At 34.6% G+C, this 16,163-nt stretch overlaps 1 protein-coding gene across 9 annotated transcripts in view; it reads left to right on the forward strand.

Moving 5' to 3' along the window:
• Window positions 1-11,971, forward strand: part of unc-104 (kinesin family member unc-104) — an 83,404-nt gene extending 71,433 nt beyond the window's left edge. The window contains exons 7-31 of one of the 9 annotated variants that reach the window (XM_088197515.1): window positions 476-639; window positions 710-849; window positions 969-1,010; window positions 1,956-2,096; window positions 2,162-2,362; window positions 2,431-2,588; window positions 2,647-2,767; window positions 2,840-3,115; window positions 3,194-3,551; window positions 4,046-4,291; window positions 4,879-5,016; window positions 5,082-5,380; window positions 6,432-6,609; window positions 6,679-6,769; window positions 6,841-7,146; window positions 7,219-7,357; window positions 7,408-7,646; window positions 7,709-7,889; window positions 8,147-8,259; window positions 8,324-8,642; window positions 8,706-8,835; window positions 8,903-9,116; window positions 9,195-9,331; window positions 10,933-11,034; window positions 11,205-11,526. In XM_088197515.1, the coding sequence (XP_088053641.1) occupies window positions 476-639; window positions 710-849; window positions 969-1,010; window positions 1,956-2,096; window positions 2,162-2,362; window positions 2,431-2,588; window positions 2,647-2,767; window positions 2,840-3,115; window positions 3,194-3,551; window positions 4,046-4,291; window positions 4,879-5,016; window positions 5,082-5,380; window positions 6,432-6,609; window positions 6,679-6,769; window positions 6,841-7,146; window positions 7,219-7,357; window positions 7,408-7,646; window positions 7,709-7,889; window positions 8,147-8,259; window positions 8,324-8,642; window positions 8,706-8,835; window positions 8,903-9,116; window positions 9,195-9,331; window positions 10,933-11,034; window positions 11,205-11,376 (4,605 nt within the window). In that variant the 3' untranslated portion in view covers window positions 11,377-11,526. Of the gene's footprint in view, window positions 1-475; window positions 640-709; window positions 850-968; window positions 1,011-1,955; window positions 2,097-2,161; window positions 2,363-2,430; window positions 2,589-2,646; window positions 2,768-2,839; window positions 3,116-3,193; window positions 3,552-4,045; window positions 4,292-4,878; window positions 5,017-5,081; window positions 5,381-6,431; window positions 6,610-6,678; window positions 6,770-6,840; window positions 7,147-7,218; window positions 7,358-7,407; window positions 7,647-7,708; window positions 7,890-8,146; window positions 8,260-8,323; window positions 8,643-8,705; window positions 8,836-8,902; window positions 9,117-9,194; window positions 9,332-10,932; window positions 11,035-11,204 lie in introns of all 9 variants that reach the window. The other 8 variants (XM_088197516.1, XM_088197519.1, XM_088197524.1 and 5 more) reach the window with 8 other exon arrangements.
• Window positions 11,972-16,163: the final 4,192 nt, after the last annotated feature.

The raw sequence follows: 16,163 nt of genomic DNA on the forward strand, positions 1-16,163 counted from the left end.
CAAGAGGGTATTATAAATTAAACTCCATAGATTTGAATGACTTAACAAATTTTTTATCGATGAGTCACCCCTTATCCCTTTTTCTAAAAACGGTTTGGCGTGGCCTATGTGCTCGTAATCAAATTAAAATAGCGTGATTAAACATATCTTTGTGGCAAACAGTGAAATTACTTCATGTTAATTTATTTATATTAAAAAAAAAATCATTATGAATTATCTAGTTTTGACTACATGGTTATTGTTATTAATATATCAACTTAATTTACTGTGTTTTAACTACAAATGTCAAATATTAAAATATCGTTATGATTTCTCTCGCATTCCATTTGGAATATATAGTCGGTGAGTACTTTAGAAAATACCATCAGTCATGTCTTTCAGCTTTTAATCCAAAATATATGCATAAATTACAGTGTTATTGCTTTTATTATCAAGCGAGTTTATCGATTGAATGTGTTGTCATATTATTTTACAGGCTTCCAAGAGCAAAAAGTCTAAGAAAGCCGATTTTATACCATATCGCGACTCCGTGCTCACGTGGCTCTTGCGCGAAAATCTCGGAGGCAATTCCAAAACTGCTATGATTGCAGCTATATCTCCAGCCGATATCAATTATGATGAAACTTTGAGTACTTTACGGTTAGTGATTAGTCTGATTGTTGATTTAGAGGTATGCAGTTTAATCATAAATGTACTTTTTCATCTCTAGATATGCGGATAGAGCTAAGCAGATTGTATGCAAGGCTATTGTTAACGAAGATGCTAACGCTAAACTCATCCGAGAGCTCAAGGAAGAGATTATGAAGCTGCGAGAGCTGCTCAAAGCAGAAGGCATCGATGTCCAAGAGGGTCAGTTCATTACTGTCATCGTCTATCGTATTTTTTATAAGTTTATTGACACAAATAGTATGAAAGGTATTTTTGAGTGCTATGTTAATGTTGTAACGAAATTTATATGTATCCTCTAGGACCAGATGGTAAAGTCTTGTATGAAAAGAGAGAAGACAATAGTAAGTAAAGATATGATAGACATATTAATCGCTGCCCTTTTTCTTTTGCCGTCTATATATAAACATATATATTTTTCTTATGATTTTTAAACTGAGCTCTTAGTGTGTTTTCACTCGATGCAAGGATATAGGATTAATTTGTAATCAATAATGTATCCTCTGCTTTATATTATGATATGTATTAATGAAAAGTCCTAGTGTGTGAAGTTCACGCTCACAATGTTTTATTTTGCATTGTCCTTTGTGTCGTTGGCAGAAAATTGGCAGTCGTATTTATCTATTATAAAAATATTGTGAACTAAAGTTTTGTGTCTATGGTATTATTATTATTATTTTTATTATTGAATTTGCATGATAACATTGAATATTTCAGAGCATGGTAAGTCATTGTTGAAGTTCTGAAGTTTTTGCTGAAAGGCACAACGAACGTTTGGAAACTCTCAAACGAACTGATAAATTTGTTTTTTGGTTTTTAAAATTGAGCCTTTCAACATCAGCACTTTTGCTTAAAATGTGATGCTAATTAATCAATCCCCGCTAAACAGTTGTCATGTGATGGATCTAAAACGCTGTACATATTTTTAGTGTATTTATTTACTGAATGAAAATGTTAGTTTACAATGATCCATCACTAGAGAGCATAGTAAATAATAGCACTAATTGTTATCAATATCAAAGTGCTTCGGGCATCAACCTTTCCAAATTGAATAATTATTACCTGAAACATATATTTATTTTATTCTATATATTATATGCAATATCGTAACATCTAGAACTTGCCAGGTTAAATTTCATGATCTGGCAAGTTCCATTGCTTGATATACTACACTAAATATATATAACAGTAGTCACGTTATTTTATGTTTATTATATCGATGTTTATTATTTGATTTTATACTGAGAAATAATCGAATATTGATTTAAACCGAGCTTTTATTATTTTAGGAGAGGAGGATAATAATCCTGCTGCTAGGGAGCGTCGAATCAGTGAGGCTGAGATCGGAACTCCAAAATTGAGTAGAGCCGCTACTACGATAGCGGAAGAAGCTGTAGATCAGTTGCAAGCTTCTGAAAAATTGATAGCAGGTACGTTAAACTAACCGATTAATACAAAACATGATTATTAATATATCTTATTTATTTAATTTCAGAATTGAACGAAACGTGGGAGGAAAAGCTTAAGAGAACCGAAGCTATTCGTATTCAAAGAGAAGCCGTATTCGCTGAAATGGGAGTAGCTGTAAAAGAAGGCGTCACCGTTGGAGTGTTCTCTCCGAAGAAAACGCCTCATCTTGTCAATCTTAATGAAGACCCAAATCTCTCCGAGTGCCTCATTTATTATATCAAAGACGGTATATTTTAATTCATAGTTTTAAATTGATTTCAATATACTATTGATATATTTTTATATGTGATTTAGGCATTACACGTCTTGGAACTCATGAAGCAAACATTCCGCAAGATATCCAATTGAGCGGATCTCATATTTTGAGCGAGCATTGCTTGTTTGAGAATACTGATGGTGTTATATGCTTGATTCCGCATCATTCGGCACTCATTTACGTCAACGGACGAGAGGTATTATCTTTGTTTGTTAGTAACAATATGAGATGTTTGATTGTTATTTTATTTATAGGTAACTGAACCTATTATATTGAAAACTGGATCGAGAGTCATCTTGGGTAAGAATCACGTCTTTAGATTCACGCATCCGGAGCAAGCGAGAGAGAGGAAGAGCAAGGCTATGGATACTTCGAGTATGATTGATTCATTGCGTTGTTGTTTAAATGTGAAAGTAGTGTTATAGTGTATTTTTATTGATTTTTAAGCAACTGGTGAAACGGTCGATTGGAACTATGCTCAATGTGAGTTGCTCGAGAAGCAAGGGATTGATCTCAAAGCTGAGATGGCGAAGAGGCTGTGCGCTTTAGAAGAACAGTTTCGTAAGGAGAAAGAGCAGGCCGATCAAGAGTTTGAAGAGCAAAGAAAGAGTTACGAGGCTCGGATTGATGCTCTGCAACGTCAGGTGGAAGAGCAAAGCGTCACCATGTCCATGTATAGCTCGTACACGCCGGAAGACTTTCACAATGAAGAAGACATATTCGGTATTGTACACTTAAATGAACGCATCTACGCGAGATGCAGTTCATCCATTTTTAAGTAACTATCTTTAATCATTTCAGTCAATCCTCTATTCGAAACAGAGTGCTGGACGGCTCGCGAGGCTGGCTTGGCCGCTTGGGCCTTCCGCAAGTGGAAGTACCATCAATTCACTTCTCTGCGCGACGATCTGTGGGGCAACGCTATCTTTTTGAAGGAAGCGAACGCCATATCGGTAGAGCTGAAGAAGAAAGTGCAGTTCCAATTCACTTTGCTGACCGATACGCTGTATTCTCCGCTGCCACCGGAGTTTTTGGCAAACCGAACCACTTCAGAAGAAGACGACGAGTACGGCAGACCCTATCCTCCGACTTGCGTTGCCGTGGAAGTCACAGACACAAAGAACGGAGCCACTCATTATTGGACCCTAGAGAAATTACGGTGATTGATTTAGAATTTTGAGGCGATGGGAGGTTGTGTAATTTATATTGCGAGGATCATGAAAGCAGTTTATTGAGTTGTTAGTTTATGTCATACATAACAAAGCTGTATTTTATTTATAAATTAAAATTTTATTTTCACTTTAATCTAAAATATTTTTTAACTGTTAATCGACAGCCAGATCACAAAAAAAATCAATTGTGCCTAAAATAATAATAAATGCATAAGAGTTTTAAATGCAATTCCATAAATTATATTCTCACCTTGATCTAAAATGAAGTTAAAAAAAATTGCTCATGATTAACAGCCAGATCATCCTTTAACAGTAAAAGTCTTTGTGATAAACTTAATATAAGTTGCTTTTGATCCTCCGAATGTTTATGATTAAGAAGTTGTGACGTTGACGATCGTTTAATGCGTGTGCATGAAATGTGGATCGGACCAGAGTCTGCGCACATAAAATTGAGACGCCGTCTCTATATATCCTGTTATAGCCATCGCCTTGAGTTGATGCGTCAGATTTACAACATGAATGAAAGCGTTGGCAGTGAAGCAGTTACGGAAGGGGTGGGGCCGGTGCAGGCAACTGGTCCCTCTCATTTATCTGGGGCTATACAGGGTCCAGGGTCGCTGGGGATGGTACCTGGTCAGGATATACCTCCCCCGTCCGAGCTGCTGCAGTGCCTGACAGCTTGCGCCCAACAAACGCGACTCTCGCTCGCTAACCTTTTGCCGTCGAGGTTTGTGCTACTGCCAAACGCCTGCGGCTTGAGCTTTATAAAATATAATGTCGAATCTCGGCTATCGGAATGAATGTCAGTACCGCTTCGAGATTTGTCTCATCTCAATATATATATCGCTTAGTGTTTCGATTGTACCGAAAGCCAAGAAAGTGTAATTAAAAATAAATGAAAAAGTGCCGTCTGCCCCACCCCTTACCCACTTTATACACCGATGTTGTTATTATTATTATTAGAAAACGCTTAACATCTTCCATTATGCTTAAGATATAAATCGATAGTTTCTTCTTGTTTTTTATTGTAATAAATAAAATAAAAACACTATAGCTTTAAGTGTTTTTTAACTATTTAAATATGATATTTGTAATGAATAGTTTACTTTGCACATTTATATTATAATTTTGCCTCACTTATGATTTCTCTGAATCATTTCAGTATTTTCTTATTTGCACTGCCATGTTTTATTAAATAAATATTTAAACAACCCTTATGCAAAGTTCATTACAGTTGTGCATGTAATGAGAGCATGAGTTTAAAATACTACATGTTTTTTTTATTAAAAATAATTTTTAAACAATTTTTTATAGGCAACGTTTGGAACTCATGAGAGAGATGTATCACAATGAAGCAGAACTATCTCCTACGTCGCCAGATTATAACGTAGAATCGCTCACTGGCGGAGATCCGTTCTATGATCGCTTCCCTTGGTTCAGGATGGTCGGAAGGTACGATTTCATTTGACTAATTATTCGATTATCAATTATATGATTGTTCTTATTGATCATTTTAGGGGCTTTGTCTATCTTTCCAATCTGCTCTATCCTGTTCCACTTATACATAAAGTCGCTATTGTGAACGAGAAAGGCGATGTCAAAGGATACTTGCGTATTGCTGTTCAAGCGGTTGTGGAAGAAGAAAACGCAGATTTTGTCAACGGAGTAAAGCAATCGGCTAAGATCGCCTTTGACGAAGACATGGCTCCCAAGAACAATAAGCTTAAGCAAATTACACTTTCGCTCAACGAGAAGAACAATCAGCACAATTTGGACGATAGGATTATTGAGGGACACGAATCGCTCAAGATTGAAGGTATGTGTTTAAATAATCTTTTGCAAAACTATCTAAAACTGCTAGATCTGATTAAAGAAAGAATCGTTGTTTGTGGTCAGAATTTATATTAAAATACATCGGTCAGAATTATTTTGACAGAGGTATAACTACATGTAATCCATTGCGTGCACCACTGCCGTTACCGGTAATAAGGCCCTACGAGTCCAACCCTTCAGGTGGGCACCCAGCTTGTAACGAAAATATATTAGTTTTTCTCCCGAGCAAATTATTTTGCCAGATGATCACAATAATTTTTTCAGTCATTATTTATTACAGTTAATTAGATGTCATTTGTGGGGGGGGGGCAGGTGGAGGTATATGCCCCCCCCTTTGAATTTGGTCATTTAATGACATACTATAAATATAAATTTTAAAAAAATTCGACCATTGGCAATTTTTGCCTCCCCCCCCCCCCCAGCAGGAAAAAGCTGTAATGACGACTATTAAACAAAACCAGACATTTTCGGAAAAATCTAAAGAAAAACAGTCGCGAATCTATCCCGAAAATATTTTAAATTACATCGGAATACATTTTTACAAGTCAATATATATTTTTATTAGAAAAAATATAATTTATCTGGCAGTTGCTAGTAAAATTATATGATTTAAGCTTTTCCATATGTAGTAATGTATCGTTATTTATTTACATGTGATGTATAAATGTTACAATGAATAAGTATGTTTCAGTCAAGTTATATTTTCACTAGTAAAGTCCAAATATATTTTCACCAGTAGATATATATGTATGTATTTACATCAGCGAAAATATAATTTAACTGATATGTGCTAACATGCTGCTCTAAAATGTATATGAAATTCAATTTGACAGTTGCGAAACGTTCATTTGCTATTCAAACACAAACCTAACCTAATAAAAGTTGTAAAACTAATTATAGTTTTATAAATTTCTGAAATGACGTCCATTTGTTGTTCAAACTCATACCTAACCTAAAAATAAAATATTATAGTATTTATATTCCCTCATGTATTTGTATCTGAGAATAATGATTTTTATTTATTTTTTTCACAGAACTAGCTTTAGAATGTGATGCTGACAGTGGACGCGGAGATAGCTCCGTGGCTTCCGAGCTCAAAGAAGAAGATCTACCCGAACATTTAACGCCCGGTAGAGATTTTACCTTCAGGGTTACAGTTTTACAAGCTCAAGGCATATCTACGGAGTATGCCGATGTGTTTTGTCAGTTCAAGTGAGTCTCAATCATATATTATGTTGCTTAAAATCAAATGTATATGTATAATTTATTAATACTTTTTAGCTTCCTCCATCGCCATGATGAGGCATTCTCAACAGAACCAGTCAAAAACACCGGAAAAGGAACTCCATTAGGATTCTATCACGTGCAAAATGTAACTTTACTTTTGTTATATATTATATATAATAAATAAGAATGCGTTGGTGATTATATGTATTGTTTTAGATAACCGTACCAGTCACGAAATCGTTCTTGGAGTACGTAAAGACACAACCGATCGTTTTCAAAGTCTTCGGACACTACCAACAGCATCCGCTGCATAAAGATGCCAAGCAAGATCCTCTCTGCTCTGTGCGAACGCCACCTAAACGAATGCTTCCTCCGTCTATCCCGATCTCTCAACCAGTGCGTTCTCCGAGAGGCGCTCCCCCTCCAGCAGCCGCTCCTCCGTGCCACTTACATTCCAAGCACGATCTGCTAGTTTGGTTCGAGATTTGCGAATTGGCTCCGAATGGAGAATATGTACCGGCTGTAAGACTTATATTTTTAAATATATCATATAGTATATTCGATACAGTAGGATGATATTAACTGTTATTATAGGTCGTCGAACATAGCGATGAACTAGCATGTCGCGGACTGTTCTTATTGCATCAAGGCATTCAGCGCCGAATTCGTATCACGGTCGTCCACGAACCTGAAACTGAACTCAGATGGAAGGACGTCAGGGAATTAGTAGTCGGTATGTATTTAACTAATCAAAAAAGTTGGATTTTACTTTTTTTGTAATAGCTAATGTGTTTTTAGGTCGCATTCGCAACAGTCCCGAACCGGCCGACGAAGACGATAGCGAGTCTTGCGTCTTATCTCTCGGACTCTTCCCCGGCGAACAATTGGAGCTTCCGGGAGACGATCGAGCCATGTTTAGGTTCGAAGCAGCTTGGGATAGCTCTTTACATAACTCCGCTCTTCTGAATCGAGTCACAGTCGGCGGTGAAATCATCTACATCACTCTGTCTGCCTATTTAGAGGTAATAGTGATTAATAATTTGATTTAAATAGACGTATTTAATATATGATGTTGTTTAAATAGTTGGAGAACTGCGCAAGACCGGCAATTATCACCAAAGATCTATCTATGGTTATCTACGGAAGAGACGCCCGAACTGGACCTAGGTCTTTGAAGCATCTGTTTAGTGGCGGAGCTCGCGCTAGCGACGGAAACCGACTCGCTGGAGTTTATGAACTCAGCTTACACCGGGCGCTTGAGCCAGGTAGCCCAGGTGCCCTATTTCCGTAGTGCATCCACCTCTCCCCGTATCCTTTATTCGACTCATTCTATCTAGATTAGTTTAGATTTGAGAATAACTGATATAGTCAGATAGTATCAAGCCTTCCAAAATTTTGTTAATTGCTTATAATATATACTCGACCAATACATAAGAGCAGAATTGTTGGAAGGCTTGAAAAAATAGATACTTGTACTGATATATAAATAGATCAAGTATGAAACATATTTTTGCCATTTTAGGTGTACAGCGTAGACAGCGCCGAGTCTTGGATACGAGCAGTACTTATGTTAGAGGAGAAGAAAACTTGCACGGATGGAGGCCAAGAGGAGATTCTCTCATATTTGATCATCAAGTGAGTTTTAATCGATATTAAATGCAGTGAATCTATATCGAACAGATATTAATCATCTGCGTAGTGGGAGCTTGAGAAACTGACTCGCCTCGAAGAAACCGGAAGGACTCGTCATGCTATACTTTTGAAAGACCGACTCGCTCCGCCAAATCTCGGACCTCCGTCTCTACATGACTTTACCAAATCTGAGAAAGACGCTTGTAACATGGTAGCTAAAGCCGGATGCGGCGCTGGACTGCCGCCGGTGAATTCCATATTCTGCGGCGGTAACGCTAATGATGGCGCTCCGGTTCCGCATCAACCGGACCCGTCTGTCTATGAGCCGTGGGAAATGTCCGAGCGTGAAAAATACCTCACCACCAAATGCATAAAGCTTGTACAAGGTATTTTTTTATATAATATAATAGAAACTATATATATAATAATTAAAATTAATATGATTTCAGGACGTATAGGTACAACTAAAGAAGTCAACTCAATCACGACAGGATCTCCAGCGTCTCCCGTCGATGAAGGAATCACCGATATGTCCACGACAAGTCTCATATCTTCAATACAGAGCGCAAGCTCATTCGAGTCAGTGAAAATCTTTAAATTTGATTGCCAAAGTAGTACAGTATATAATATCTATTTTATATTATAGTTTATGTTCTCCGGAACGGGCACTGCTCGAACATACGATGCAGATGTGGAGCGGACAATCCAGCAATACCGTTCCTCCGATTCCGGCCATCACTGCACCTCTTCCGTTGTACGTGCCGGATTGCGAAGAGATCAGGGTGAGCGCCGCCGTGGCCAGGAAAGGTTATTTGAACGTTCTTCAGCATAAAATACATGGATGGAAGAAGCGCTGGGTGGTAAGTTATTGTATTATTCTTTTAAGATATATAAGTTTTCATGTGACAGTACGCTTTAATTGATTTTGTGTTATATAGGTTGTTCGCCGGCCGTACGTATTTATATTCAGAAACGAAAAAGATACCGTGGAACGCGCCGTGATCAATCTGGCGGCAGCTCATGTAGAATATTCCGAAGATCAAGCGCAGATGGTGAAGATGCCTAATACATTTAGGTAGGTCACATAATATAATTAGGATTAGACTTATTTTCAACTGTATTTTAATAAATTTAAATATTGCTATTAGTCTGAAGTTAGTCCTTTTTATACAGATAAGTTATTTATTATACACTTTTGCTTATGGGTACAATTTAAATATCAAAAATGAGTATGTTGACGTCAATTGACGTCTGTAGCATCGAAAGGGTTAAGCGCAAAATATTTTTAATCATTTGCCATATTCTTTAAAAACCGGTCTTTAATCAATTAATTGTTGTGACACAAATTTTTCTTTTCTTATGTTATAATTTATTTACCTTACCTATTATATATATTAAGTTATTACTAAAAACAAACGCAATCGACGAATGTTTCCACTGCGACAGCACGATTTTATAGCTTTTGACATGGGTTTTTGCCTGGGGATAATTGTTTTTTGCGCTCTTCTAGTGGAAAAAATTCAGTTTAGATGTGCTTTATTTGATTCTCACTTATTGTAAGTCGTAATTATGTTATAAAAAGTCCCAATATGAACGCTAGCTAAATTAGTGTTTTTACTGTGACAGCCTTGGCACAGATTTATTGCTTTTGACGTGAATTTTTTACTTCTGAGATAAAATAATTGATTTTTGCGCTCTCCTATTGGTCAAAATTCGGTTTAGATGTGCTTTAAATAATGTAATAAAGAGTCTAAATATGAACACTAGATAACTAAGCGTTTCCACTGCGACGGCGACGACACGATTTTATTGCTTTTATCGTAGATTCTAAACTCCTTGAATTTGACAAGAAAAATGCATGTCATTTTATGAAATACTGTGAATCTTAATGAAATAAAAATATTAAAAAAAACTACTAACTGGCTAATTAAATTACATCTCTGTATTCACAATCACTGTCAGCAAACGCTAGTAGACCAACAACGTGTGTTTCATCCGCGTCGTTCCATGTTATATATCCTGCCATTCGAAGGCGGTGACAAAATCCCTTGATTCTAAAATCTTATAAAAAAAACATTTTAATACAAAAAAATAGTAAAATAAATCACAGCAATAAAATGAGAATCACTAATTTTTGTTTATAATTCACTATAAATGTTTATGTTAGAAATCTATTCCGATAAATATTAATCGTACTGTGGAATCTCACGATAAATAAGGGTCGCGGCGAGAAGGTTAAAGTGGACGTACAAGCTCTTATATACTCTCTCCCTAATGGGAGGGGGTTGATTGTTGGATAGCAGTATAGTATGGGATGTTTGAGCGAGGACAAGAATTCCGTAGTCTGTGCATTCGTACGAAAATGCATGTTACAGTCTGTAGGACGTAGCATTGCCTTCATGCCTGCACTAATCTGTTCCAATAGTGATGGCAGAAGTTCCTTTCAGAACCAATGAGAAGTCCTTGGGGCACGGCAACATTTAGCTGCCTAGAGGATAACCACTTTTACGAAAGATATGATATTTTGATTTGGTGTTTGATAGAGCTGCGCAAGCCCTTATATACACTCTCCCAAAAGAGAGGGGGTGATTGTAGAGTAGCGGTTTATTATATTAATATAGATTGTCCTTTTAAATCTTGTTCATTCATATAAATACTATATTTTTAATATTTCAGTGTTGTAAGCAAACACCGTGGATACTTACTCCAAACGCTCGGAGACAAAGAAGTGCACGATTGGTTATACGCCATAAACCCACTGCTCGCAGGACAGATCAGGTAACGTTGATTTAATATTCTATTTTTTAAAATATATTGTGCTATAATCTAACCTAATCCTAACGAGTGTATGTAACCTGACATCAATGAAGTATAAATAGACTATCGCTTCAATATACACGCACCACTGCTTGTCTATCAATTCCTTTGTTTTATATACATGTTGTAAGTTTGATGCTGACAGATCCAAATCTGCGAGGAAGAATCCGTCGTCTCAACAGCAAATGGCGATGCAACAACAACAAGCAAACTCGGACGGTAAATGAGATACGATCACCATGGAGTCTGTATTGGTTTATTAAGTGTATAACACCGGCACGATATGTCCCCGCTTATATCTAATCGCTATTCGAGTAGGTAAAATATTATATATACATATATCATTTCTCCTCTTCTTCAATCTTTCGGATTCCATATCGACGGTTGTGTCTTTTTTTATATCGAATTAACTCAAAAGTCTGCGAATTAATGCCAAAGTCGAGCGTAAAGAGTTTGAGATCTTTTAAAGGTTGTGCTGGTTAAAAACCTGTGATACGTAGAGTGGATTGAATGCAAATTCTTTGACCATTTACATATTATACTATTTTTTATATCTATTATAGTATTTACCTACTGTTGATGTGCATCGTATCTTATGCATGATATCAAATTTATATTAATGATGTATTATTCGGGTGGTCTAATCGGCGTCTGTGATAGTGATGCACGTTTATGAATAGCGCTTGGATCTTATAAACAAAGGGACGTATTTACAAAACTAGTACAGATTTCATTGGTCGGTCGAACGCATAAAATGTATAACACTAGAGGCTACCACAATGAAGTAAGCTGTTTTCAACGTAATCTAGGAATGTCTATTGTTTTAATTTCTCTCTGCTGTTTGATCACATAATTAATTAAATGACGGGTTATTTTGATTTAAGAAGAAGCTCCAAAAGATGGCTGTCAGTTTATAAGATTGTAAATATCGATCGCTTCTCACTGTATAATTAGATATATATATATATATATATATATATATATATATATATAGATCTATCCGCAATTAGTGCAAATTGTATGTAATTCATGACGATGTGGATGAATAGATTTAAGTATTTTTTTTTCAATCATGAACAAGAAATTATATATGTGAATATATTATTGAAATTATTAGCACTTTGTGATAACGTAAATGGTGACACATTGAACGACTAGTCTGTTTTTAATACTCATATATTGCACTGACGATGATCATGTAAATATGGTTTACTTATGTTTTAATATTATATTAATATAAATTATAACATTGCTATCTGTTTATCGATATACATATTTTATTCATACAGAATATTTTTTTATTTTTGAGAGACTATATCTTAAATATGTATGCTTAAAAATACATGTTAAGGCTTATCTTAGGTGATTTATTTTTGCAACGCTTGAATATTTCAGACCGGACGACTGAGACGCGGCGTCGTCCGGCGTTTTGATTTGTTACTATTGTAAAATTGTAATCTCGGACTGTTGTGATATATTTTTTATTATGAATTATGTTCGCGAGTAGTTTTTTCTAGTCGATTATATAAATTTGATATCTTTAAAACGAGCATGGTTGGAAAGTTTCTAAACCCTGTAATGAACGATGTGTTTTGTGACGTGTTTGATATTATGGAATAGGTATTAATTTTCGTTTCGTGTCGGTGAATGTGTTATTAATTTTCCAATCGCTGTTCATCAACTCTATTGCTCAACGTAGACCGCTTGAAAAAATTGAGGCGTTGATTTATTTACGGACCACAATGATTATATAAAAAAATCTCTTATTACACATTTAGTATCTTATATATGTATATTTATATAGACAAGATATATTATATACGATGCTGTTTAGTGATTTACCGTTATTTGTCATCAGATGCATTCTGAAATTCATTTTATGCTTCAGATTGATTTCATCATCCGTAGATTATCTATCTATGTTACTGACAATAATATAATGTTGAAGATGTTATAGTATTGTTGATAACGTCTCGCTTGATTACGTCAGATTTTTCATTTAAGAAGATTGATTTGTAAATATTCTATGAAATGACTGAGGGTGCATTTGATGAAACATCTTATCCTATAGAATGCCTAGTGTTAAATTTGTAATATATTAAATTGAAAAAAAAAAGTATTAACACAGTTATGTAATGTATCGATGCAGAAACTGTACGATTCGTGCATTTGATGATTGTGATTTAACTATATTCAAAAAATATATAGTATATGATGAATATATAAATATATTTTGATGGGATTGTGCAATATCCTGTTGTGGAAGATACGTATGTTATAGAGTGAAAATATATGATACGACGCAAATCGCCAAAATTCTGGTTTGGTCGATGTATTTTTACCTAAAAAAGAGAGCTGATATCGTCAAATGTTGGCTGTAAATATTTTGCTATGAGTAAAACTATTGAAACAATATTATATAAATGTATATCATGTTTGAATATCTTTGCTTTTTTTTGATTATTTAATACCAAATGCGTTGAAACACTGATTGAAAATCGATAGTGAAATTATTTATAACGTTGCACAGCATGATAGGTATTAAAAAGGACGATTACATGTAAGACCACATGAATGAGCTTTGTCATAAATATCCAAGTGTCTTTTTATATATGTATTGTTTAAAAATGAATTCGAAGCTTTCGTCAAACATACGGTCAATCGTAGGTGAGCCGGATCTCATCTTTTTTAAATGAATTTGATCGTACATTTGACTCGTTATATGTATACTTTAATTTGGCTATATTATATAACATTAAAAACCTTCTAAATTTTCACATGTCATACGCAACTGCTGACGCACATAAGATATTATTTGTCCAAGCCCAGTATTATGTAAATATGTTCAGTTCATCATTTGAAATTGTTACGTTTTTGTATGTATAACATAAATAATATATATACACAAGGATCCTTCCGATTGATACATGTGAAAATGTTAGGACCACGCAATATACATAAAATAAATGTTATTATCAGTTGGAAACGTGTGGATAGTAGGGTAAATTGTTATAGATTGACAGAATTGTTGAACCACTACTGTATAATTTCGCTATATATATAAAAAAGGAGGTGGTTGTATGATCATTTTTTTTATTTTTCGGTTTTAGGTGAATTGTTTAAACGAATCAAAACCTAGAAAAGTAAAAAAAAATATGAATATAAAATAATGCATTGAAAATATATATATATATATATTACATTTATATTTTAGGTTACTTTATTGACAATGTATAATTGGATATTAATCAAAGCTAAATGTATTATCAAAATAATTATTTACATGGTGTTAAAAGTCATAAATAAAATGCTTTAAAATTATTGCTGTTTTAATGTAAGTATTACCTTCATCTAAACAAATTAGATTTCATGTCTAATCTGTTTTTATGTTCTACTAAAATGATCTGCTGCAAATTGCTAGGTAAATACACTTTTTTTTATTTAATATGTAACAGCAAAGTTATACTTTTTATCAAACTTTTTGTAGAAAGTACTATGGATGCCAAGGGGAAAGCAAAAAGTTTTGTACAGGGTCTTGCAGAGTAACTATGCAAAAATAAATCAATCAAAATAATTGCCATAAAAATGTAAATCGCATTATGAATATAAAATATCAACTGTTTTGAATTAACATTTTCATATAAAAAAAATATATTGATCCAATAACTTCATTAGACGCTTTAGAAATATCCAGAAGTTATTAAAAAAAATATTAGAGATATCAGATTTTAACAATGCACTTTTTTAATGTCTTGTCTAATATAATATTATAAACACGTAGAGCACCCAGAGTTGCACAATAGCCACACAAGCTTACGAAAGCTTCTAATTAACATCTTAGACATCAATTACCATAAAAACTACTTAAACACTAATGCCACCGCATCGAAACATTCAAAATATGAAATGGTACTTCTTTTCGCACTCCTAGTTATTTTCAAAAAATGTTGCATTATTTGATATATAATTATAATAATTTGCCGTTTGATAAACTGGCTGAACTCTGGATCCTGGACGTCGAGCTGGATCAATATTGCGAGAAGAGGGAAGCGGCTACTTTTCCGATCTTGTCTATTAATGATCGACGGTTCTCTTAGTTCGAGTTCGTAAGAAACTTTGTGTGTCTAAATTGGGGAGGTTAAGTTAAGGTGACTAAACGTACCTCTCTGAGAAGGATTGTCCCCCTCAAAAAAATTGTCCTTCGTTGTTCTTCTTCGTCCTCATCACACAAAATGTCTGAGGCGATCTTTTTTTAGCTCCCGCAGCATCTCTAAATAAATAAAAATTTCTGAAATTAACTTTTTTAGCTCCCAACTTTCAACAAAAAAATCTAAGATGGCCTTTTTATTTTTAGTGTCCTCCTTTGATATTTTTAAAATCTGGTCACCTTAGTTAAATTAATTGATGTGTTATCGGAAAAAGTCTCAAACGATAATTATTGATTTGGGTGCTGTGTATCCGATTTTATACATATGGACAGCCTGAGGGAGGTGTAGTGCTCACCCACTTTTTGCTGCTACGACCAATTACGATGAGCTAGGAGTGTAATTAGATTAGTTTGTTACCTTACTGGATTGGAATTTAAACGATCTGTAACCTCTCATTTGAACAGATTTGAAACAGCCGTTAAGTGTTAGCTATAGCAATTTCGCGATTCATTTTTTCAAATAAAAAGTGCTGTCATTTTTCCTATGATAATAACACCTATGGCTATTGTGATTCTTTTAATCAATTCTGTTTATTGTCACGTACGGTCTGCACCAGCTTGTATAAAAAAATGATAAATGGTTTAATGGGTGAGAGGTTTAGCTTTAACGGTTAATAAAAGCTTTTAAAACTGCTTTGATTTGAATTTGCCAATGTGCGCCCATGGACTTACACGTGTAAAAAATACAAATTAATTAATACCATATGTTTATCTGTAATCATCGTCGAAGGAGAGAACTTAGAACCTTAAATTATTTTGCATATGGGAAAATAGCATGGTTAAATAATTGCATAGCTAACACCGAATATTGGTATGGACTTAAAATGAAAATGTTATTTGATAAAGTGAAAATAAAAAAAGTTGGATAATAATATAATAAAAC

This window comes from Plectrocnemia conspersa, unplaced genomic scaffold, assembly GCF_051122295.1.
Source record: "Plectrocnemia conspersa isolate PC_06_02 unplaced genomic scaffold, ASM5112229v1 ptg000011l, whole genome shotgun sequence".
Taxonomy (NCBI): domain Eukaryota; kingdom Metazoa; phylum Arthropoda; class Insecta; order Trichoptera; family Polycentropodidae; genus Plectrocnemia; species Plectrocnemia conspersa.